We start from the raw sequence: 26,752 nt of genomic DNA on the forward strand, positions 1-26,752 counted from the left end.
GCCCTCGGGATTGGGCGCTGTCAGCGCTCCTGGATTGCCTTCGGGATCCGTTGCGGTTGATCCGCTCTAGTCGCCTGGATCTCCTGTGGCTGCGCCTTCTACAGCACCCCCTACGCCACCACGCACCAGGTTACAAAAGGGAGTCACTACAAGAATATTTCCAAATATGGTCTCACATGTTTAACAGGAGAATCTAGCGAGCCTAAGACTTTAGCTGCAGCTCTTGGTGACTCGAGCTGGAAACATGCAATGGAGGAAGGATTCTCTGCTTTGCAACGTAATAAGACATGGCATCTCGTCCCTCGTCAAGAAGGTACAAATCTCACTGACTGCAAATGGGTTTACAGAATTAAGAGGAAATCTGATGGTTCCATTGATCGCTACAAAGCTCGCCTAGTTGCAAAGGGTTTTAAACGACGCTATGGCATTGACTACGAGGACACCTTCAGTCCTGTCGTCAAAGCAGCTACTATTCGTCTTGTGCTCTCTGTTGTTGTTTCCAGGGGATGGTGTCTCAGACAGCTAGACGTACAGAACGTGTTTCTTCATGGTGTTCTGGAAGAAGAGGTGTACATGAAACAGCCTCCTGGCTTTGAGGATAAAAATGCACCGTTCCATGTCTGCAAGCTTGATAAGGCCCTGTACGAACTCAAGCAAGCCCCTCGAGCATGGTACTCGCAGTTGAGTATGAAATTGCAAGCACTTGGTTTTGCTCCTTCCAAGTCTGACACATCTTTGTTTATTTACAACAAGTTTCATACTACCATGTTTGTTCTCAACTGTGTCGATGATATTATTGTTACTAGCTCATCTAGTGCCGCAGTGACAGCCTTGTTAAATGATCTCAGAATAGACTTTGCTCTCAAGACCTAGGAGACTTGCACTACTTCCTAGGTATTGAAGTTCAGAAGACTGAGCATGGCATCCATCTGTCATAAGGAAAATATGTTACTGATCTCTTACGTAGAATTGGCATGCAGGATTGCAAACCCTCACCAACTCCTTTGTCTAACTCAGAACCTCTCTCCCTGACAGCAGGAGAACTCCTGAATCAGGAAGACAGTACCAGCTACAGGAGTATTGTTGGTGCACTCCAGTATTTAACTCTTACTAGACCTGACATCTCCTTTGCAGTCAACAAAGTTTGTCAATTTCTGCATGCACCTACCACAGCTCACTGGACGGCAGCAAAACTTATCCTAAGGTATGTAAAGAATACAGTAAGTATGGGTCTCATGATAAATTGATCCTCCTCCACTCGAGTCAGTGCCTTCTCTGATGCGGATTGGGCTGAGTGTGTGGATGATCGTCGGTCCACGGGGGGATTTGCTATCTTTCATGGACCAAATCTGATTTCTTGGTGTGCAAAGAAACAAGCTACTGTGTCCAGGTCCAGTACTGAAGCCGAGTACAAAGCATTGGCAAATGCTACCGCTGAGATCATTTGGGTTCAAGCTATCTTAAAAGAGCTTGGAATATTGCAAACTGAAACTCCACTTCTTTGGTGTGACAATCTTGGAGCAACTTATTTGTCTGCTAATCCGGTTTTTCACGCCAGAACCAAACACATTGAGATAGATTTTCATTTTGTCAGAGAAAGAGTTGCAAACAAAGAGTTAGAGATCCGGTTCATTCCATCCAAGGATCAACTTGCAGATAGGTTCACAAAGGCACTACCGACCAGGAGCTTTGAAGAATTTCGTCGTAATCTCAACCTAGTTCGGTTTTGATTATGGGGGAGTGTTAAACATCATAAGAGTTACGTACATTGCATGTGCGCCATATATCTTGTATGACAAGGTAGGTAGTTAGAGATAGAGTTGATTTATTGTTTTAACTTTCTATCTCTTCTCCCTATCCCGTATGTATCTCTAGGGTTCGTTCCATCGATCCCTCTCCCTATAACACCACGTATGTATCTCTGGGGTTCGTTCTATCGATCCCTCTCCCTGTAACGCCACGAGACGTCTCTCGTCAGATATCAATAAATACCTGCGGCTCTCCCTGTTTGAAGAGTAGGAACGCTTCCATATTTCACACAAGAGAAAAGTGAGATAGAGGAATAGAAGGCACTCTTTTGAGCACAAGCGTAACGTTTAGTAGCCGCTTGTTACAGGAACTGTTCATCAACATATTTGTATCTTAAAAAGAAGACCCACAGAAAGAGGTATAATACTTTAGCTTTACAAGGCGAATACAGATACATCTGAACAGATATAGGCTCGCAAATACACGAAATAGAAACCCAAATTTCCAAATCTTGGCGCAAATTGATGGACTACAGTCTGCGCGCCCCCGGACTTGCGTGCCCTAAATCATCTCCCATTTTAGTGAGTTTGTTCGCTCATTTCAGTCTGTATGTGGTTCATATTCAAATATTCAAAATATTTTATAATTTAGAACGGAGGTAGTACTATGTATAAAAATTTATTAACATATATCGCGACGCTTGACTCGTCTCTTGCGGAGCTGGACGCGGCTGTATATAGACGTGACGTAGCACAGTGTTGATGCTGTGCCTCGGCGCATCCCTCCTATCCAGGCCTGCCACCTCGCCGCATCCGTCCTATCCAGGTGTCGACCACCCAACGGATCAAATAAACGCAGCACTTGCACTGGTAGAAGGCAATGCGATGCTGTCCCATCGACATTCCTGCGCACGGACGCCGCACGACTTTGCCACAAGGACGACCACGGACGGAGGGAAATGCCCCGCCGCCACCTAACACGATGGGAAGACGTGTGTGTGAGGAGAGGAAGGAGAAGACGGGGTGCCCATTGCCACGCGTGTCGCTGGTGCGAAGTGACACGAGATGCGGGAGAATTTTCGATGCCAGGACAGTTGGTAGGACACTTGGCAACTATTGTACTATGTTGATGTTTACTTTTTTTTTTTGTCGTATCGGCATGCAGCCAATTAGTGCCGCAGCCTTTCTCACCTCACCTCAGCGTAGCTTATCCCATCACGTTTTCTTAGTTCACCAATCACGTTTCTCTAAATGAACGGTGGACGAATGGCCATGCCTTCTCGTAGGCTTGTGTCCATTGACGAATATTGCGACCTCGTTCAACCTCGTCTACCTACGTTGCGTCCCTAGTTTGCATTCTTTTCTCATCACACCATGCACGTGTGCCCGCAATAGAGAGGCCTTGGACCAAATGAGCGTCCTACCACGCTCGCGCGCACCTATATATTTCCACGGCGTAAGAGGGCCAGATAGCTAAGCTAGTCAGACATCGAGCACTAAGCACTCCCGGTTTCTATTCTCCTTGAGCAACATAGTTAACACGACATTTATATTGTTACTACTTTCAAGATGGCGTCCGGCCCTCCCGGGAAGCTGTCGAGCTTTGAGCCCTCTCTGTGGGGTGACTTCTTCGTGAGTTACGAGCCACAACCACTACAGGTACCCGTCAATCCAGATATATAGGGTCTAATATGTTTTCAGGTAAAGTCCCGCAAAAGAAAAGTACGGAGGAATTTATTCGGTTTATATATCCATGAATGCATCCATGGACACCAATCTGATGAAACACGTTTGTCGTTGTATATATCGAACACTAGCTTAGTACATATATACACGTACGGATTGGAGAGAATTGCATTTTTTTCCAGTAGGGCTCAGATATGTAGACTACTAGCAAGGACTTTAGAGCATGGTTAATAATATAGCTAGCTGATGACTATATAGAGATCGTCTATACACTCATATAGTAATGTAGGCTATAAGGTCGAAAGCAGTTTTTGGAAGCCGAGCTCCATGAAGATCGTTTTAAAAAAATCGAAAATCATATTTTTTTTATGCTTAAAATAGTTCTGAAAAATACAGATATACATGGAGTCATAATGTACATGCGTATAAATTTTTACTATGAAATACGTTGAAATGAGGGATGTGAAAAAAATCCTTAGCTTTTCAACCCATTATACTATTCCTCCCCAAAGTCCATGAATTTGTTCCTTTTTTGTATAGGTTGCAATTCAAGATATTTCATCGTGAATGTTTACACACACACATACATTTCATCCTTATATGTATGCATATACTTTTCAGATATTTTTAACACATGAAAGTGTAAATTTTAAATTGTTTAAAATTTTCGGCCTCCTTGGAGCCCGATCACCAAAACGCCCTACTCATATAAGGTTGGCTATTACATTAGTACTTTTTCATACTTTCTCTTTCTCCACATTTATTGTATTTTCTTAGGAGTACCTATACAGCTAGACTCTTGAATGAGAGCTCACTTCCCTTACTTTTTCATATCTCTCTCCTCCACATAGACAAAAATGTCATGTAAGCGGGCTATAAGCCTGCTATTGTACTTGCTCTTACTCCAAGTTATCGCTCAAACCTACCCCGTATAATATGTGGACTTGCGGAGTTAATCCCCAAATTTGTATCTATGACCCCATTCAACGCTCTACATATTCCATTGTCACCCCGCGTGTGAACTTCCTGGCCACATCCATGACAAAGATTTATTCAGTATTAAATTTTGAAAACTTTTATCTCTCAATCATTTACCTACATTGTTTTCTTAGGGACGGGGGGAGGATAATTGTGATCTATTTGTCAATATCATGACAGTACAAAGAATTCAGAAGTGACAAAAATTACATCCATGTCTGTAGACCACCTACGATGACTACGAGCACTGGAGCGAGCCGAAGGCATGACCACTCATCGCCCCTCCGTCACATGAGCCGGGCAAATCTTGTTGGAGTAGACAGACATGAAGTCATCGTGCTAAGTCCGAAAGGAACAGTGCCATGGAACAGTAGCAGTCACCAATGAAGAGAAGCGCATATCAAAGGATCCAATACGTAGACACATGAATGAAGGCCAGATTCATGCAGATCCACCCAAGACAAACACCGACCGAATCCCGCGAGATCTGCGGAGACACACCTCCAAACTCCCTCTGAGGACACGAGACACACCGCCGGGATGGGGTCTAGACGGGGAGAACCTTATTCCATCTTAGGGAGCCGCAACCGCCTTGCCTTCCTGAGTGGGACACAAATCCTAAGCAAACTAAAAAACACCTCAAAATGAAGCAGGAGCCATCCCACCATATATAAAGGGTCAGGATCCACCATGCCTCCATGGCTCTAAGGCCACAAAATACGAAGCAAATCGTCGCCGGATGGAGGCGGGGAAACCCTAGACGCATGGGAGTCTGTCGTGGGGAGGAGCAAACGTTTAGTATCCAGGAGACACGTAGCTCCATAAAACATTTAGCAGATTAACGATGCTCTATCATGGTTAACTTGATTACGACGAGATATTCATATGGGCTGATATCATCTCTCAGTTGTTGTTAACACTTCGTTATCCACTCTCTGATGCATAACATTGTAATTCCTAAAAACATACATATTGTTACAATAATTTTCTCGAAAAGGAGAAGACCTCGGCCTCTGCATCATCATGATGCACACGTCCAAATAAATTTTAAAATATAAACATACTATTATTGTGGTAACTGATGCTGGTAACAAGTCAATTTATGTTACTATAACATGGAAATTTCTGCATGCATGCATGCATATCCACTCTCTATAAGAGGAGGATTCCCATCCGAAAGACAAATAGGATGACAAATTTGCATACATATAGAACTTATAGTGTCTTATTATTAAATTATTCAAATACGAGGCAACCAGGCCACCATCTATGTCTAAATAATTTAACATGATATTAGTCATTGATCTTAATAACCATGTTATAAATTATTCAAACATGAGGCAACCGAGCCCCGACATATGCCAACATAAACTGGATATATATTAATCGATAATCTTAATAGGCACGTATGAGATTTAGAATATATTGAAGTTACACACTTAGAAGTATCTACCCGATATATGTATTCATTCTGAAGGACACGACAACATGCATGGATGGGAGAGAAGAGAGAAGATCTTGCATTGTCATGGCATATAATGGGTGAACAGTCGAAAGTAATAAATGGAAACATCTACAACCACACGACATTGTAAGGGCATGTACAATGGTTTATAAGTTGGCTTTCTCCAATCTATTATACGCAATTTAGAGAATGTAGTTCAACATATTATGCAATGGATTATCCCTTAATATTGTCACTATCATTAATTTAATAGTTTGCCTAAAGTATGGGGCGTTCAAAACCAAACTAAAAAACATGTGAATAAGAAAAGACATCTCATACTATAGAGACATATGTCTTATGTCATATCTTTCTTACTAAGAAATCATCTACTATCTAAGAGAAGGCAAGTATCTCTTTTGTGTTTCTCTCTCTTCCACATGACCAAGTATCCTATGTAGATCATTTTACATGACCTAAGAAGAAAGAAGTGAAAGAAGAACTAAAAATATAAGAATGTGTAAAGTTATGCGAAGGAATGACTTTTTATGGTATTCTGCATGAAAGGACACGATATTATATAAAGTTACCATTGCAGTTTTTGTACTTGCAATTTTGTTTCACCTATAATTGTACGAAAGTCATTTCTTCTCATGAAACTTTACACATGAGTATATTACTAGACCATATTTATTACAACAACAATAACAATAGAAATGTCTTGCTTGTTTTCCTTTTTTCCAATTCAAATGTTAAATTGGGTGCATGTAGACCTAGTTTCCTAGAATCGAGATACTAGGTCACACTATATAAGATAATACAACCACAGTATAGCCAACCACAAGGCTGGTGGAGGAAGAGAACACAAGATATAGTCCTAATGTTTCAGTATTGAAATTCATATGTGGTAACAGTATATAAAATTTATGAATGGAAAGATGGCATTGATGGATGAAGAAGAAAAGTTAAATATTAGTATGGAATTCTAAAAAAATCATAATTGATCGCATAGTCAATGTCATCAATTTCCATTTGCACAAACAAATGTCTTTGCTAGTAATGTATGTAAAACACTCAATGGCAAGATTTCTACTAAGGCATGATTTTTTTTTTCCTGAAGACACAGTTTTACCACTAAACTTTTCTATATGTAAATGCCTCTTATATAGATAGATGGATGACATAAAAAATAGTAGGATGGGCAAGCATGAAAGTAGCAGTGGATCTACCGCTTGGTTGTCGGGTTCAGTTAAAGAAATGAAGTAGCATCACTGGTTTGCTTGACCCAACGATTTAGCATTAATGGAGGTGAACTCACTCCTCATCAGTTTCTAGCTTCCCTTATGGGTGGATGTAATGGAATAGTGTTATTGTGGCATCACCAATGATGAGGTGGATTCAGCAAAAGAATACAAGGTTTACAAATGAGACATCAATATTTAGGTTTGTTTCTTTGTTGATTTGTCTCTCAGAAAAAAACGAAGCATCGTAACAAGATATTATTCGGTTGGCGTCTAATTACCTATAGACAATGAACCTTGCAAACATACCCGACAAACCTTTTCTAACATAGGCTATTGCTACATGTGTCAATTGAAACCATTATGATGTTTGAGTAAAATTAGTATTGTTTAATCACCATAGTTTTTTCATAATACAATCATCTACATTTAATCCAAGCATATTGGTACAAAACATAATGGTCAAATGATTGTACTGAGGAGTGCATCGAAATATAAATGACATGTATATTTCAAAAATCTAGACGCAAATATGCATATTTAGAGTGAGTTCATTCGTTGTTTTGATGTATATACAATTTCATTTGGCCAGCTGAACCTAACTATTTGTATGTATGCATATGCAGAGCGAGGAATGGATGATGGCGAGAGCTGATATACTGAAAGATAAAATCCACATGTTGCTTCAGAGTTGCGATGGAGCGTTGGGGAAAATGTTCTTAGTGGATTCACTCCAACATCTCGGAATTGATCACCACTTTAAAGAAGAGATTGACAATATGTTGAGCGAAATCCTTGGGAGTGAATTTAGTTGCTCTAGTCTCCATGAGGTCGCTCTTCGATTTCGCTTGCTTAGGGAGCAGGGTCATTGGGTATCTCCAGGTACCTCTTCATCATATATATGATGTGTTGAAACCACGCCACGGTTTTACAAGCTAACCCACATCTAGTGAAATATTTGGCTTATACTTGTTCACCTCCAAAATCGGTATTCTCAATTATGCCTCATTCCTTTTTGTGGATACATGTAGTGGGTTGACTAAGTAATATGGTAATGAGTGCATGTGCACTCCGTAGGATTGGATCGAAGCATTTATATTTCTGCTACAGTTCTATTTCCATGTGTTTTATATACTTTTTGGGTTTGCCCTGTCATAGCACCCTTACACATTTGCTTTGTTGGTTATAAAAAGCCACCATAATATTTGATATCAACCACTTAAACCAGCGTTCCCATACAGAGTGTCAATACAATTCTCTTTATGTTGAAGAGATATCCAAAAAGCGATTCCCCATAAATATGCTTTTCTGAATTTGTCTCAATTGCGTCGTCACATTAATGTGTATTCCATTCTATGTAATTTATACCGCATTACTTATAGTTATATTTTTGTAGGCTGGTTTTGAAAGTTGCCAATTGCATTTCTTCGGTTGTGTAGTTCATAGTGTTCTTCCAGATTGATCTCTATTACACTTGTTGTCTGTTGCCAAGTTTGTATTATACTTGTTGTCTATTGCATTTTCTCTCAGTTGTGTACTATACTATTAGTTGTTGTGTACTAAACTCACTTGCTACTAGTTGTCCAGTGTACCTTTTGATTTCTCCCTACTATATTTACCGTGATTTTTACAACCCTTTGATTGTTTAACATTTTTGTTGAACCCATTTCTCAGTAGTTATCTTGCGATAGAAAAATATATAAGAAAGAAACTCTATGAATAATATGGGAAGAGCCTAGCTAAAAAAGAGGAAAAACTGCTAGTTGTACATCGTAATGTGTAATATTAGTTGACTGAGGATTACAAAGGTTTTCGGCAACTAGAAAGTAATCACTAAGTGATCCAGATCCACTTACATGCAGATAGGTTCGCATTATGGGCCTGACACATTTTTTCTTGCAGATGTCTTCAACAAATTCAAATGTGAAGGCGGGGTCTTCAACAAGGACATTACTTATGATACAAGGGGATTATTAAGTTTATACAATGCAGCTCATCTTCTCATCCATGGTGAGCCAGCACTAGAAGAAGCCATCACTTTCGCAAAGTACCATCTTGAATCAAGGATTGCGAGTCTCGAGTTCCCCTTAGCCGAGCAAGTTAGACGTGCCCTTCACTTGCCACTGCCAAGGACTTATAAGAGGATGGAAACAATACATTACATCTCGGAGTACAAAGAAGAGGAATATCACAACCCTGTTCTATTGGAGTTTGCAAAGCTAGACTTTAACCTTCTACAACATGTACACTTGAAGGAGTTGAAAGCTATTAGTGGGTATGCTCTTCCTTTGTAATCTCTCCACTGCAAAATACTCGACTCATTTTGATTGTCTACAATCTTATCAATTGCATGTAATGTTTAAATAGTGTATCACCCTAAATAACTATTTAGTTTTCATAGGTGGTGGAAAGAACTTTCCAGATGCATCGAGCTGACCTATGTTCGTGATCGTGTGGTGGAGAACTATCTTTGGTCCCATGTGATGTTCTATGAGAAAGACTACGAGCTCGCACGGGTGATCGGTGCCAAAATAAATGTGCTACTTACCGTCATGGATGACACATTTGATGCCCATGCCACCATAGAGGAATGTCGGAAGCTGACTGAAGCCGTACAAAGGTTACATTCATTAGCCTGGCTATGTTGATACATATACTTCTATCTGGACATAAATTGAATGTTGACAACGAGTGAATTTCCATGTTGACCATGAGAAGAAAAAATATTTTCTATCATTAGTCTGGTGGGATTATGAGATCAATGTAATTTATGTTCCATAAATGCTAACAACTCTAGTTTCAACAAACATATTGCCTAAAAAGCAGGAATTTTGCATGTACGCTCGACACTTCCCATAGAAAATGTGCACTGTAAGCAAGAGACCATCTGGGCTATGCACAAGGAGTGATCATGCAAATAAATGATTTTCTAGAAGATTCCTTTAAAAACTAGCTTACAAACATGTACTTTTTAAAAAAAAATTAACATGTACTTTAATTAGTTATATTTATAGAATGCAATTCGCACTGTATGCAGATGGGATGAGAGCGATGTTTCTCTTCTGCCGGATTACTTGAAGAAGTTCTTTGATGAACTGTTGGCGAACATTAAGGAGTTTGGGAGTGAAATGGCAAAGAATAACAACTACGAGATTGCCTACATCAAGAAACAGGTACATTTGCTGAAAAAACAGGTAGATAAAACAATTGTTTGACACATATAACTGTCATATTGTTAATTTCTCACCTTCTTTGTGTGCAGTTCCAGAAACAGTTCATTTATTATCTCCAAGAAGTCGAATGGTTACACCAGAATCACAAGCCGAGCTTTGAAGAGCTAGTGAATCTGACCTCCATGACCATATGTGTGCCAACAGTATGTGTGTGTTTTCTTGTTGGCATGGGCGATGCAATGCCCAAGGAAACACGCGAGTGGGTAGCTGGTTTCCCTGATGTCGTCATGGCATGCGCAAAGCTTACACGGTTCATGAATGACATCGCTTCATTTAAAGTAAGTAATTTCGTTTATCCAAAAAGTTCTACATCCTAGCCATGTTTCTGAACTTCTTGTGGCAAAACATAACAATATTAATGTTTTGCGGGAAAGAACATAATATTATTCAATCAATAATATTAGTTTATCATCAAATTTTACTCCATATGTAACTAACCAAAGACTAAATTGCATTAAGCTTCTGCTAGATGTTTACTCCAAGACAGCAACTTTGACTCACTGGTTTGCAACATAGTGCAATTTTAAGTTATCAAGACATGGCAATAAATAATTACCAAGACTATTAAATTTTGGCGTGTTTGAAATATTTAATCCTAGCAGCAACCATCAGCAGGCATGCATGATAAATTTTACTCCATATGTAACTATACGCAGCGTGGAAGAAGCAAGGTAGACGCAACGAATTCAGTAGAGTGGTACATCGCGGAGCATGGGGTCACGAGGGAGGTCGCAGTTGCCACGATCGAGTCACTCATAGAAGACGAATGGAGAAGCCTAAATCAAGCTCGCTTTGGGAACCGAGTGCTGCTCCCTGCAGTGCAGCGGGTTATCAGATTCGCTGTTAGTATGCCGTTATACTATGGTGGAGGGAACGATGCATTCACATTCAGCAAGCATCTTCACAAGACTATTGAGGCCCTCTTCGTCAACCCCATTCCCATCTAGGTAGGGAGCTATCTAGCTTGTTGCCGTACTACTATTTATCACTGTAACAAGCACCAATCTGCTTTCCAATAAACACATGTGTGTGACAGTGTGTGGTTTCTAGTAAGAGAAACAGTTATATGTATTGTTTATGAGATGAGATGGAATAAAATTCGATGTACGTGTGTTATCTTAGTGTTGGTTAAATTTCACTTTCAATCAGCTATTCTAACAACCTGGCTGCTTGAAACAGATTTTAGATTTTTAAACATGCTAAACTGGATTTTTTTTAGCGTTAAATGTAACCACGAATTATGTTTTGTGACTAGCCCGATGAAAGGGCCTACCTGCTGGGACAACGTGACAAATGATTCATGGGCAGCTTCTGTGCCAAATTAGAGATGTATTTCTCTTAGGCGTGTCCAATGCTAGTGAAATTGACATGTAGTACCAAATACTCCCTCTTCCCATTATTGTGCATACAAGTTTTTTCTAAAGTCACACTTTGGAAATTACCTTCGATCTAGTTTAGAGAAAAATCTATACAATATATGCCATATATTCAGTATTGTAAAAGTTCATGTTTTTCTACAAACATGGTCAAAGTTTACAAAGTTCGACTTTAGAATAAAAAAACGTACATACGCTATAGTTTGGCAAGGAGGGGATATGAAAACTTTGTCAAATTTACAAAGGTTGACTTTTTCAAAATTGGGACTTTTTTAGAAAATGCATGAAAATTTCTTAATGTTGGAACATTTTCTAAACTTGCACATATATTTATAGCAAATTTGTGTCCTTTTTAAAACTCCAGAAAAAATGTCAATGCATGATTTATTCTAAAACTATCACACAATTATTTAATGAACATTTTCAATATTCCTGATAATTTTTTAAACGTTTTTTAATTTCATGTAATATTCCCCTGTGACAAAGGCTGGTCAGTAATTGGGTCGGCCCAGTATGCGCAAGTTACGGGTTTGCTCCATTCCTATTGCGGATATGCGCGACACAGAAACTCCCCCACGCACCGGGACTTGGTGAGCAAACGCGCACCACATTCGGATTAGTTTCGGCCTAGTGTGGAGGTGGTGTGCCTGTTTTCTCGTTCCCTTTCCTTTTTTTAGATTTACTTTTTTTTGTATTTTTATGTCTTAGTTTCTTATTTGTTCAAAAAATTCACGTATTTTAAAAGTGTGTGTTTATTTTAAAAACCAAATCTGGAATTTATATACAAAATTTTTAATGTAAAAATATGAATGAAAATCTGAAAATGTACAATTAAAATGTTTACCAATTTCAAAAAATCAAAATTACCAGAAATGTCCCCCTTTTTTTTAAATGACCATGAACTTCTGTAATATCGGTCAATATAAAAAATTGTTAATGGATTTTCAAAAAGTGTTCCAGAAATGTTCCAGAATCTACAAAATGTGCACCAATTTCAAAAATATTAGAAAAATACTCATTAAATCATAAGAAATGCTCTTGATTTTAAAAAATCTGAAATACTCATGAAAGTATTAGGAATTTTCTGGAATTAAAAAAAACTAAATTTTGAAACCTATATATTAAAGTTCTCCAAAATTAGAAAAAGCAAAATAAAAAATAGAAACCGGTTAAAGCGGCAGAAACTTGAAATTAAATAGCCAGCCCCATAGCACTCAGGAACGTGTGTGAGGGTGCACCTTTGTGGCTTTCCTCCGTCCTAGTCCCTGACAAAGATTTGTATCTACAAAGGAGGACCCAAACGCAGCAAAACCACAACAACCGTGATTGTGTATGCATGATCCTGCAAGGGCCGTGGCCTAATGTGAATCATTTTCCTTTTCATTTCTGTTTAGTTGTGTTACATTTCCTTTTTATTTTATTTCCTTTCCTTTCATATGTTCCCTTTCATTTTTTTTTGTTATTTGATTTATCAGTATTATTATTCATTTTATTTTTTTGATAATTAATACATGAATATACTTGTAAGATGCACAAACACTTATCTTTGGAATGTGTGCAAATTATAAAAATAAAATATAGCACCAGATTAAAATACGAAAATATTTATTTCAATATAGTCAACATATTTCCTTTTAACAGGTGAACATTTTCTCCACTAATTTTTTTAATACTTAAGAATTCTTCATACAATTATATATATTGTGGCAAATGGATATGTCTTTTGATGTACAATGTTGTAAAAAAATAGATAAAACGTCCGCTTGAACCACATGAACAATTCTTTTTGATATATGGACTTTTATTTGCAAAGCATGAATATTTTCTTATTATTAAAATGATCTTACAATATTATTGAAGAAAATATACTATTTTAGACTAAAATCAAATAGAAAAAACAAACTTTACTAGCTAATGGATCATACCGAATGTCAGTCCATGTAACTCTAGACAAGTTGGGTCTATTGCTCCGAACAACCGACAGATAAGAGGACCCCCAAAAACTACAGATGCATATTGGCTGAGAATTAGTAATTTATCAATCGAAAAATAAAGAGGCGCGTCGGCAAAATTATTGAAATTTTCCTATTTGGCATTTATGGCATCGAATACTAGCGTTTAGTTAACCACCGCACACCCTATATAGCCTACGTTCTTTAATGGACCGGCCCACATAACAGTTTCGGTATTGGGAAACGCCTGGCAGCTTTTGGCCAGTTTGTTTCTGTCTTTTTTTTGGAATTTCACATGATTTTTCTTCGCTTATTTTCTTGTTACAAATTAGTGACATTTTTTGAAACTCATGATTTTTAAATTCTTACACATTTTTTAACTTTTCTAAATTCACGAATAGTTTTAAAATTTACGAACAGTTTTCAAACTCGCGATATTTTGTAAAAAACATGAACATTTTTCAAGTTCATCAACAATTTTCTAGCTCACAACATTTTAGTAAATTCATGAGCATTTTCCAAATTGCGGACGAATTTCAAGTCCGTTAACATTTTTTCAAAATAGTAAAACATTTTGGAAATGCATGAAATTTCCAAATTCGTGAACATTTTATAAATCGATGATTTAAAAAAAATAATGAATTTTTATGTAAAAAAATCAAATTCGTGAAATTTTTATTTCGTAAACTTTTTTACTATATGATTTTTGAAAAATTTATGGAAAATACGGGAAAAAGGTTTTTTTTTCTTATAGGAGCGAGCGACCGCAGCCAGGCTGAGCGTGTCGTGAGCGAAGTTAGCGATCGAACAGGACCAGCAAGCATGCCAGCTGTGCACAAATGGGCCGCGGGCAGCCTAGCAATTCTGTGCGAGCGTCAGTGTGATCGGAGCGCTTCATGCGCTGAATAGAAAGGTCTCCTGAAATTTGAGTAAACAAAATGAGGGTCTCCCGAAATTACTATACATCTACTGGCCATTATCCCAGAAAACAAAATCTAGTACTGGCCATGTCAGTGATGTATATGTAGGACACCGGTCGACAAACAGTAATTTGATAGACTTGTGTATGTGCACAGTATGTAAGTGAAATAGTTTGTTCTGTGTACCTAAAAAAAGACAGAGTTGGTTATGTAAGAGCATCTACAGCCGCACGCTTCAAACCCTCCTCATATGTCCGGACGAACGGCCCGGTCATTAACCGGTAAAAAAAAGCTGATCCAGACGTGCATCTCAAACCGGTCTCAAACGCTCGGGTTGACCGACATCCCCTCATATCCAGCCCAAAAATAGGACGGATATGGGGAAGCCCGAGTGTGACCGGGCGCATCCGCCACATCGGACCGGCCCACGCTGGCTCAGCTGACCCCACATATATTCGTCTTCATCCGTTTCGCGGACCAAACCCTAGCCACTCCACTCCACTCCCCTCCACTCAAGCTCCCATCCTGCCATCTCCGGTCTTTTCCGGCATGGTGGGCAGCGGATCTGACTCTGACCAGTCCAGATCCGTCGAGTGGGGTGTCGTTCCATGCGGGTTGCAGGAGATCATGGCCGTCTGCATTGCACTCTGCCGCTCCCGGGAGGACAGCGCCCGACCGATGACGGGATCTGTCCGACGCGAGTCCATTGCGTCGGGGCATCGGGCGCTCGGATCCTCCGGGGCTGGATCATTGCGGTGCTCCAGGGAGCCTTCTAATTTCCCTTTCCCCATCACCGGTCCGCCGAAGTATGAATGTTACTGAGACCGGTGTGCCTACCGTGGGAAGGAGGGGATGAGGGTGGCGGAGGCCCACCTCACTGTCGACGCGGGGACGGAGGCGACTGATGCAACGCACGGGCTGCCGCGGAGGAGGAAGCCATCTGCGCTCACATTGTAAAGAAGTTGCAGTGGAGAAACACACGCCACATCGCCCGAGAGTAGAATCGGGCGGTCTTTGCCATGGCCGGACAGCCCAATCTCCCCCCCCCCACCTCCCCAGGAGGAGAAGGAAGACAACAATAGGTCGGACAGCTCCGACAATGAGCAGATCAGACTCGATTCATACTGCGAGTTCGGCCGCTACTTCCACGAGAAGGACTGCCAGAGGGCTGGGAAGCGCAAGGGCAGCCGTAGATGATCTTCTGCATATCAGTATGTAGATAGAACATGCCAAATTTAGGTAGTCCGATAGCATGTCCTGATGAAGTAGCAGGACGATGTGTGTAATGCATCGTTTACGTAGTTTGGCCAACCACATTGCTTGGCTAGATTTTCTCTTAATTTAGCTCATGTGAGTCATGTGTGGTTTGCCCAACCACATGATGTAAACATTATCCCACACTTTGTGGTGTTTGATCAATAATGACTAGGCTTTACCCCTAAAAACATTAATTGTGTTTCTAATCTTTTTTGTTTATTTCACATCCATTTCATATTTCCGTTTTTATTTGTGTTATTTGATTTCTCTCTTTTATTATTCGTTTTATTTTTTAAAATAAATACATGAATGTTTATATGAGATACAAGAAAACTTCTTTTGTAATGTATGCATATTATTTTAAACAATATGAGCCCCTCTTTTAATATATATGAATGTATTATTTTGCATACATAAAACATTTTTCTGAAATAAAAAATATATTTTTTCAATAGAGTGAACATATTTCCTTGTAACACACGAAGATTAATTTCACTAAATATTTTTAATATACTTAAGAACTCTTAATCTAATAATATATTTTCGAGCACCTGGATGTGTCTTTTCACATAGAAAAAAGTCCATTTTACTACCCTGAATAAAGTCGGTGGTTCACTTTACCCCCTGATCTATTTTTCGACTTCTTTTACCCCCCAAACAAACCCAAACCGGACAAAACACCCCCCTGGCTGGTTTTTCTCCACCCTCTGCTGATGTGGCACTAGTCAACGGCGGTTTTGACCTGGGTGGGGCCCCTTGACAGGTTTCTCTCTATCTATCTATCTATCTCTAGGTCAGAACCGCCGCCGCCGAAGGAGCTCGCCCCGGGCCCGAGCCACCCGCGCCCCACCTCCCTCACCACGTCGCCCAGGAGCCGCCGCCCTCTCCCCGCCATCGCGCCGACGTCCTGCCAGAGGAGCCTCGTCCCGCGCCGCCGCAGATTGCCCCGCCCCCGCGCCGCCATTGCCTCGCCGACCCCGCCAGCCATGACATCCTGTCGCCGCCAGAGCCCGCCCCGAGTACCCACTGCCGGTGGTTGCCACCACCGCCTCCACCCCGTGCACCACCATCTCCTGCCAACCCCGCCTGGCCCTGCTCCGCTCGCCGGCGCGCCACCGCCTCCTGTCGACCCCGCCGGCCACGCCATCCCGCCGCCGCGCGAGCCCGCCCCAAGTACCCACCGCCGGTGGTTGCCACCACCGCCTCGGCCCCGTGCGCCACCGCCTCCTGCCGACCCCGCCTGGCCCTACTCTGCTCGCCGGCGGGTGTACCTTGAGAGAGAGAGAGAGGTGAGAGAAACCTGACAAGAGGGCCCCACCTAGGTCAAAACCGCCGTTGACTAGTGCCACATCAGCAGAGGATGGAGAAAAACCAGCCAGGGGGGTGTTTTGTCCGGTTTGGGTTTGTTTGGGGGGTAAAAGAAACCAGAAAAATAGATCAGGAGGTAAAGTGAACCACCCACTTTATTCAGGGTAGTAAAATGGACTTTTTTCTTTCACATACAACATTGTAAAAGCAGGTGAAACATCCTTTGAATTACGTAAAGATTTGTTTTTGATATATGGGATTTTATTTGCAAAACATGAATATTTTCTTATTATAAAATGATCATAGAATATTAGTGAAATGAATATACTCTTCTAGAATTTAGATAAAATAAGCTTTACAAGCTAATGGATCATACCAACTATCAGCCCATGTAACTCTAGACGAGTTGGGTCACTATTGCGGGGGACAAGCGATAGATGGTGAAATCACTAGTTAAGGGTTACCCCCCACCTTCGCAAGCGATGACAAATGGCGCACTGCATGTGGGCCACTTGTCGCAACCTGAGATTTTTTTCTTTTTTGTATATTCATTCATTCAAATATTTTATCTCTTGAACCATGCATCCAAATAACAAACTGTTTTCACCGTTGGATTTCTCGCGTCAAGATATTCATAACTAGATGAGTGAAAAAGATAGCGTGCTATGACAAAATTTTGTGGGCCTTAAAATATGCAATTAGCATGCTATATCGCGCTATAGCGTGCTATTAGTAAGACATTATACACCAATTTATATAGTGAGGCGTTTCTCAGATGCTATAGCGCGCTATTTTTTTCACTGACCATGTTAATAGGTTTTGATGAACTTTTTTTTTCTTGAAAACTAGAGTTAGTTATGTAACACTCCATCTGTTTTAAAATATAAGGTGTACCTATGTTTGACCCAACTTTCTAAAAATAATATGAACATGTACAATATGAAGTACATAAGATATAAAAGTGTATTTCATGATAAATATAGGACCCTGATAAGTGCCACACGTGTGGCACAGACACATATCAACTTCGAACGTTTTTTATGACAAGTTTAATGACATGAGGATGGCAACTTTACTTGTTAAGCATGGCAACTTTTTTTTGGATGACAAGTTTCAGTTTTCTTTTGGAGTTTGTTTTTTCTTTTCGGATGGCAACTTTAGTTTTAAAAAATGTCAGGGCCGGAGTGCTTCGTGCCACATGTGTGATACTTATCATTTTGGTAAATCTAATGATACTTATTTGGTATTTTAGTTATTGCTATTTTGCTTTACAAGTGAGGTGAAACATAGAGAAGTTTGATTACTTTTTCTTCGAAAAATAGTACACATTATAATTAGGAATGGAGGGAGTATATATTTTTCTTCTAAGTCCGCCACTTGCAGGACATGAAAGGGCATCCGGGGGTGCGTCAACTCCAAGGATAAATATTGGAGAAGTCTTTGTTTAACGGTCCAGACATAAACGTCGTTTTTGATAGTTTGGACTTTTGGAGCTTTTAAGGTATATCTAATCCAATTGGCGATCATGCATGCCATTATCTTCGATCAACGCGGTGCCACCAAAAAGGAGTGGCTGCAGTGTCCTCTGTTCAAACATGGGAAACGTACCAGATGCACCGGGCTATTGGCATGATAATGCCAAGCGTGGGCAACGTGAGCACCACCATGATTCGAATTCGAACGTGCGCATCCTCTAGCTACAGCACACTTGAACCAGGTCAATCAATCGAACCTGCGCGCGCGTAGTAATTGGCGGAAATAAACTTTTTTATCTATCTGGACGCGCGATAATGTCCATATAACGGCGTTTGTTCGAACTCTTGCACAGCACACTTGAACCTAGGACTGGCTAGCTACTAGAATCTCTATCGATCAATGGCGCTGACAAGCTCGTCGTTGGCAGCAGTGATGCTGATGATGGCATTTCCTGCAGCGGTGGCGGCCGACGTGCCTCCGCCGCCTGACAACTGCACCCGCACACTGCACCCGCACGTGCGGCAGCGTGAGCGTGCCGTACCCATTTGGCGTCGGTCCGGCCAGATGCTACAGGCCGGGCTTCAACCTCACTTGCGACACGACACTATTAAAAAAGGGTCATCTGTCCCGGTTGGTAAGGACCTTTTGTCCCGGTTGTTGAACCGGGACTAAAGGGTCGTTACTAATGCCCTAACCTTTAGTCCCGTTCTTACATGAACCGGGACAGATGGGCCTCCACGTGGCCGGTGTGGCGAGCCCAGGTAGGAGGGCCTTTGGTCCCGGTTGGTAGCACTAACCGGGACCAATAGGCATCCACGCGTCAGCATTTCAGGGGCTGGGGTTTTTGTTTTTTAAAGAGGGGGTTGGGGGTTTTGGGGGGTTAATTTAGGTGTTTCATATATTGTGTTAGCTAGCTAATTAATAGAGAGAAGTGTCCTTCTCTTATCTCCATGCTTGGTCGACGCTACGTACTATATACGTATAGAGAGGACTAGACACGGTAGCTAGTAAGCAAATGAAGGAAACAGAAGATCGTCATGAACATATATATGCATACAGAGAGAAGTGATATTGACCACCTCTCCTTGTCCGAGAGATTGGTCGAACAACAAGTTCTCGTATATCTATCCGACACTACTGGCTACATATATACAATAATTATCTCTTACAATATAATCTCCTGATTATATATGTACACAGGGTCCACATAGTATTCTCCGTTTTCAACGATCACGTGGTCAAGGAACAATGCCACCAATTCCTCTTGAATTGCTCGCATACGATCTGGTGGTAGGAGTTCATCCCGCATCCGAAAGATCTAATTTGAAGAAGGGGTCAATACATATATATATGAATAAATGAAACTCAACACAAATGATGGTAATAAAATGAAATTGTGAATATTATTGCTTACGCACTTTATATTGTTCGTCAGAGTAGCCCCGCTCACAGGTCGTGTAGCGGATGGACTCGCAAACGTAGTATCCACAGTAATTATTTCCGGGTTCCTGCCACAACCACTTTACAAGAAATAGAGGTCAATCAAACTGATAAGCAAGCATGCTAAATGGTATTGATGAAACTAGCGCTTGAATCACTAGGAGATGCACGGAACATGCTACTATAGTACTTACTTTCGGGTTCTAAATTGCAGCTTTTTCGGCAGTCCCGGAGCTTTTTTGGTGAATTTTCTCCAAACCCTGCTAGACAAAGAAAACAATTACTTGATATCAGGAAATGAACAAAGTTGCTGATATGGTGGATAATGATCGATTTAACTTACTTCCCGAGCATTTGAGTCATGTCCGCATAGTCCTGGGGATCTTTTCGTCTCGAGTCTAAGACGGTTACTAGTCCCTGCTCAAGCTTAATTTCTAGGAGAATATAGTGGAAGCTACGCACGCATGCATAAGTCATCAATTACATTACTATAACCTAGACTAATAAGGGAAACCGAATATGCACAAGACAGTAACACTCACTTGAAGTTGTAAGAAAAGAGTATTATATCTTTGTTTTCATTTATTACCAACGATCGTAGCAAGTTGGCCTCGGTATTTTGGGCATGATATTTAACCTCAGTTGCATCTATGAGATTTGTGTTAATGAATCCAATATTACCGATTTGTCTTTTCTTCAATTCGGCGATCTTCAACCTGCATAATATAGTGAGGATAATTATAAATACATGCAATGAAAGAGCTGACCTATATATAGAGACTTAATGACAGAAGTAGTACTACTTACAGACAGTAGCAAGTGATCGTTGATTTATCGGGGGCCTTTTGATTGAAAAACTGGAAGAACTCCTCAAATGGAACATTCAACATTTCAATTCCAACGAGGTCATGCTCCTCTTTAACTCTCAGCGTCAAAGTATTCCTCCCCCCAGATTCTCTGCAGGTTTTCATGTACCAATCATGTAATCTTCGCATCATTGTTGTTAGAGATCTTTCATCTTTGACGAGAGGCTTCCCGTAATGGTATTTGTGTTCGTCCATCTCCAAGAAATCATAATGTACATAGTCGGGAAGGTAATCTCCAAGATTGCTATAACCGGGGACCATCCTCGGAGCATTACCGACGATGTCGCTAGACACCTTGAGCGGGGGGCACGATTGGTTCGCTTGTTCGCCGAGCTAGGCAATTTTTTTCCAGCTCATCGTTCTTTTAACCTTTGATCACTGACAGTACTTCCCGACCGCTCCGCTTCGACAAATGTCTTTGCAATAATGCGCTCATACTTGCCTTTCGGCGGAGACTTTGGTGGTTTTGTCAGGGTAGCCAGAGTGCGCTTCCCTTTCACCGGATCTACCTTCTCCTCCGGAGGTGGATGTTTCTTTGCTTTCACCCCTTCAAAGAAGTTCGTCACTTCGGCTCGCATGATCTTTGTGGTTTCCTCCTCGGTCCTCTCGTATGGTAACTTCTCTGAAGTCTTCAGAGAAGGACCGAATCTGTATTGCCTCCCGCCTCTGCCTGTACTGCTAGACACCATCAGAGCAGACGGAGCGGCTGCGGCTGTCTTCTTTCCTTGCTTACGAGGCGGAGGAGAAGGACTACGATGCGCCGGAGCAGCCTGAGCGGCGGCGGGTCTCTTCCGCCCTTGCTGACGAGACAGAGAAGGAGGAGGCTGGCTCCTCGGGCGCGCCGGCGCAGACGGAGAAGGAGGCGGAGTGCCGCCACGCACCGAAGAAGGAGGCTGAGTGCCCTGATCACTCGCCGGAGGAGGAGGCGGAGTGCCCTTACTCGCCGGAGGAGGAGGAGGAGGCGGAGGCGTCCAGTTCGGAAGGTTGATGAGCTCCTTCCGCCATAGGCATGGAGTCTTCAGAGCAGAACCCAGCCGAGTCTCCCCTTCACTGGTAGGGTGGTCAAGATGGAGGTCCTCAAATCCCTCCGTTATTTCGTCCACCGTCACCCTAGCATATCCTTCTCGAATCGGACGACAGTGAAAAGTTGCGCCGGGTTCAGGAGGTCGAACAGAGCCTACAGCCGCCTTGACTTTGAAGTTCTGCCATTGCGTCATAAGGTGGCAATGTTGAGACTCCGTGATAGCATCCACGGGGTAGCTAGCAGGAGCCGTCAAGACATGCTTCGGCTGAAGCAGCTCGGTGGAAGCCACACTGCTTCTCCGCTGAGATGGTGGGGTAGCTTCGGGGGTAGTTTCGGCAGGTCGCTTGCTGCGAGCTACGTCTCGTTCCTCTAGCGCTTGAACCCTTTCGTGCAGCTTCTGAATTTGGGTCTGCTCCACTTTTTTCCTCCTCTCCTGGCATTTGTAACCGCCTGCGTCCGGAAAACCAGCCTTTCACGGAACGGAGCCTGGCGTGCCTCGTGTCCGTCCAGGGTGCTCAGTATTCCCGAGGGCCATTGTGAGCTCGTCGTTCTCTCTGTCTGGAACGAACCTCCCTTGCTGCGCTGCATCGATATAGTGCTGAATCCTCTTGACTGGTATTCTCAAAATCTCGTCCGTCCAAACGCACTTCCCTGATACAGGGTCCAAGGTTCCGGCAGCCCCGAAGAACCAAGTCTGGCAATGGTCTGGCCAGTTCATTATCTCTGGTTCGATCCCTTTATCAAGCAGATCATTCTCAGCCTTGGCCCACTTAGGCCGGGCTTTGAGGTAGCCACCTGACCCCGTGCGATGGTGAAGCTTCTTCTTCGCAGCATTTTTCTTGTTTGTCACTGACAACTTCTTACTCTTTTCCGATGTCTTGTGGGCCAGAAATGCGGGCCAGTGATCTCTGATCTTCTCATATTTGCCGTTTAATTCTGGTGTCTCTTCTTTGTCGACAAACGTTTTCAGCTCATTCTTCCACCTCCTGAATAGGTCTGCCATCTTCTTAAGAGCATGAGACTTGATTAATTGCTCTTTAACTGGCTTCTCCGGATCCTCCTCTGGCGGTAGGGTGAAATTTGCCTTCAGCTCAGTCCAAAGATCATCTTTCTGCATATCATTGACATAAGACACCTCAGGGTTTTCCTTCTTAGGCTTATACCATTGGTGGATGCTGATCGGGATCTTGTCCCTAACAAGAACCCCGCACTGAGCAACAAATGCTTCCTTTGTCCGGATGGGTTCAATCGGTTGGCCGTCGCGCGCGATTGCTGTGATCTCAAACCTTTCATCGGAGCGCAACTTTCTCTTCGGGCCTCGTCTCTTTACCGAAGTTGTGCTCGATCCGGAGGGTTAGAAAAAAGAAGAAAGACGAGAGTTAATTAATATATGTACATATCAAAACAATGAATGCATCAATTAGCTAGTGAGCACAGGCTTAACTAATATATTTACCTGGCTGGACTCTGTTCGGTCACCGGAGCCGTCACCACGGGCTCCTTCTTGCACCAGCATTGGGTCACCGGAGCCATCATAATCATGTCTTTCCTCCTCCACTCTTCGATCACCGTAGCCTGCTTCTTCACCCTGTTCTTCCAGACCATCATTGTCGTTAAGATACGACAAGACATCACCTCCGGCTAACATTATGTCCCCCAACACCTCTTCTGCTTCCTCGTCTCGCCCGTGCTCCATTGTTTCTGCAAATATTACAACATGGCAATTATTACACAAATATGACAGCAGGTGGATATATTAGTGCAAACGTAGACCTAGCCTATTCCGGGTTTGGGGTGGCCTCGGCAACGCTTCAAGGGTAGGGGCGCGGCGGGAGGGGGTAGGAGACCGACATCGTTTTTTTCTAGGGTTTGGGTGTCCTCGAGAGTTTTGGTCGAGCGAGAGGGCCGGGGGGTGCTCCCGTGGTATAAGTTATCACGGTCGAAGTTATCGAGGAGGGGGTTATATCGACAACGACGACATACATACATGGGAAAATAATGTTATCGGGGAGGGGGTAGGTCGACCCCCCCCTCGTGTTGAAGTTATCGGGACACGGGGTATATCGACAACGACATATCCGATAAAAAATAAGAAGACGAAGAAGAAATAAAAAGAGGAGAAGAAGATATTAATAAAGGAGAAGATTGAAGAAAAAAAAGTTCTATTTTCTCTTCTTCTCCTCTATTCCTTTCTTCTTCTCCTCTTTTTTTTTCTTCTTTTTTCTTCTTCTTATTTTCCTTTTTCCTCTCCTTCTTTTTCTTCTTCTTCTTCATTATCTTCCTAGCTAGATATATAATACTTCCCAGTCAAAAAAAAAGATATATAATACTTTTCTAAAAATGTAACCTTTGCATATATAAAACTTTTTCTTCTTCTTCCTTCTTCCTTCTCTTCCTTCTTTTCTTAAATATATAAAACTTTTCTAAAAATGAAACTAACCTAAAATGTACTAAATCAGAGTACATATATAGATAAAACTAACCTAAAATGTATCCAAATGTACTAAACATTTAACTTTTATATGCACAGAGAACATACATACATATATACATTTTTATAAAAATGCAAAAAACAAATCATCATATATATGAACAAAAAATCTGAAAAAACAGGACATATAATCATATATACACACATACATATAATCACACCTATGCACATAATCTGAAAAAAAAAATCATATATATGAAAAAACAGAGAGGAAGGCCGGCGGCCGGACCGAACGTGGCAGCGGCGTGTGGTCGGGGCAGGCCGGGGGCGTGGGGCGGCGTCGGGGCAGGGGCTCGGACCGGGGCGGCGCGTCGGGTCTGGGGCGCGCGGGCCGGGGCGGCGCGTCGGGGCAGGGACACGGGCCGGGGCGGCGCGTCGGGGCAGGGCAACGGCGCGGGGCAATGGCGACGAGGAGTGGGCAGTGACGAGGAGCCGGTGGCGGGGCGGCGACGGTGAGCACGGGTAGCGTGGCGGCGTCGGCGAGCACGGGCAGCAAGGGCGCGGGGCGGCGACGACGAGCACGGGCAGCCTGGTGGCATCAATGAGTTCGGCATCGTCGGGGGGCAAATGTTCGTTGAAACTGAAAAATTTACAAGTCCTGCTTATATACGGAGAGCATTGGTACCGGTTCATGGCAGCAATCGAGAGCAATGCCCCTTTTTAGTCCCGGTTGGTGCCACCAACCGGGACCAAAGGTATCTTTTCAGCAGCCCAAAGGGCGGGAAGCGGTGGCCTTTGGTCCCGGTTGGAGGCACCAACCGGGACTAAAGGGGGGCATTGGTACCGGTTAGTGCCACCAACCGGTACCAATGCACCCCTTTAGTCCCGGTTGGTGCCACCAACCGGGACCAAAGGCCTTGTGCTGCTGCGCCCGCGTCGAAAGTTTAGTCCCACCTCGCTAGTTGAGAGGGGCGCGCAGTGGTTTATAAGCCCCACTGCCGCTCCCCTCTCGAGCTCCTCTCCATTGCAGGCTTACGGGCCTAATTGTCACTGCTATGCCTGATGGGCCTACTGGGCCTTCTGCGGGCCTGAATCCTGGCCCATCGATGGGTTTCTAGTCGTATTCAGGCCATGGTGGCCTAGTAGGTGGCATATTTTTTATTTTTTGCCTGTTTTTTTGTTTTCTTTTTTGCTTTATTTATCTTTTTTTGTTTCTACTTACAACAAAAAACTTATTTATTTTATTTTATTTTGTTTCTAATTAGTTATTTATTTTACTTTATGATAATTCTTTTTGCTATTAAAGTTTCTAACAAAAAAAGTTCTTTATGAATATTCTTTTTGCTTTCAATGATTTTGAGCAGAAAATACTTCGATAATTTTAGTTGCATCAATTTTATATAATTTTAGTTTCAATAATACTAGAGGTTGCTTATAATGTTTTGAACAGAAAATACTTTGATAATTTTAGTTTCATAAATTTTATTTATGTTATTAAAGTTTATTTTATTTTGTTTGTACTTATATATTTTATTAAATTTTATATTATTTTGTTTCTAATTACTTATTTATTTAATTCATTATTTTTCATGCACCATTTTTCATGCATTTACTGATTATTTTGAGCTATAAGACCCTAAAATTGAAAAGCATTTCAAATGAACTCTTAAAAGGTTGAAAGTTGGCATGGTATCATTATTTCATCCACATAGCATGTGCAAGAAAGTTGAGAGGGTTACGGCAAAAACTGGATGCACTTCGTGTATAAAACGGACAATCTCTTTCGAAGTATCAGGATTTCATACGAAAACTCGTCTGTTACAAAGGGATTTTATTTTTTAAAACTTATTTGAACTTCTGACTTTTTGTGTGTTCAAAATGCACCATTCAAAGCCACATCATAAATTTTCAACCCTTTCTGACTTCATTTCTTATTTTTCATGCATTTATTGATTTTTTTGAGCTATAAGACCCTGAAATTGAAAAGCATTTCAAATGAACTCTGAAAAGGTTGAAAGTTGGCATGGTATCATCATTTCATCCACATAGCATGTGCAAAAAAATTGAGAGGGTTACGGCAAAAACTGGATGCACTTCGTGTACAAAACAGACAATCCCTTTCGAAGTATCAGGATTTCATACGGAAACTCGTCTGTTACAAAGGGATTTCATTTTTTAAAACTTATTTGAACTCCTGACTTTTTGTGTGTTTAAAATGCACCATTCAAAGCCACATCATCAATTTTCAACCCTTTCTGACTTCATTTCTTATTTTTCATGCATTTATTGATTATTTTGAGCTATAAGACCCTGAAATTGAAAAGCATTTCAAATGAACTCTGAAAAGGTTGAAAGTTGGCATGGTATCATCA

The 26,752-nt window shown here is 41.8% G+C and overlaps 1 protein-coding gene and 1 pseudogene across 1 annotated transcript; both read left to right on the plus strand.

Annotated features, from left to right (window-relative positions):
- The first annotated feature begins 2,909 nt into the window (after positions 1 to 2,909).
- Positions 2,910 to 11,834, plus strand: LOC109753656 (tau-cadinol synthase). The gene is made up of 8 exons (XM_045231013.1): positions 2,910 to 3,407; positions 3,693 to 3,697; positions 7,726 to 7,979; positions 9,000 to 9,372; positions 9,499 to 9,717; positions 10,135 to 10,270; positions 10,360 to 10,608; positions 10,987 to 11,834. Exons 1-8 carry the CDS (start codon positions 3,318 to 3,320, stop codon positions 11,275 to 11,277), a joined length of 1,617 nt encoding a protein of 538 aa, XP_045086948.1. The 5' UTR covers positions 2,910 to 3,317; the 3' UTR covers positions 11,278 to 11,834.
- A 7,184-nt stretch (positions 11,835 to 19,018) lies between these two features.
- The window catches only part of LOC120968264 (putative wall-associated receptor kinase-like 16), a 51,265-nt pseudogene continuing 43,531 nt past the window's right edge, over positions 19,019 to 26,752 (plus strand).

This window comes from Aegilops tauschii, chromosome 7 (genome assembly GCF_002575655.3).
Source record: "Aegilops tauschii subsp. strangulata cultivar AL8/78 chromosome 7, Aet v6.0, whole genome shotgun sequence".
Taxonomy (NCBI): Eukaryota; Viridiplantae; Streptophyta; class Magnoliopsida; order Poales; family Poaceae; genus Aegilops; species Aegilops tauschii.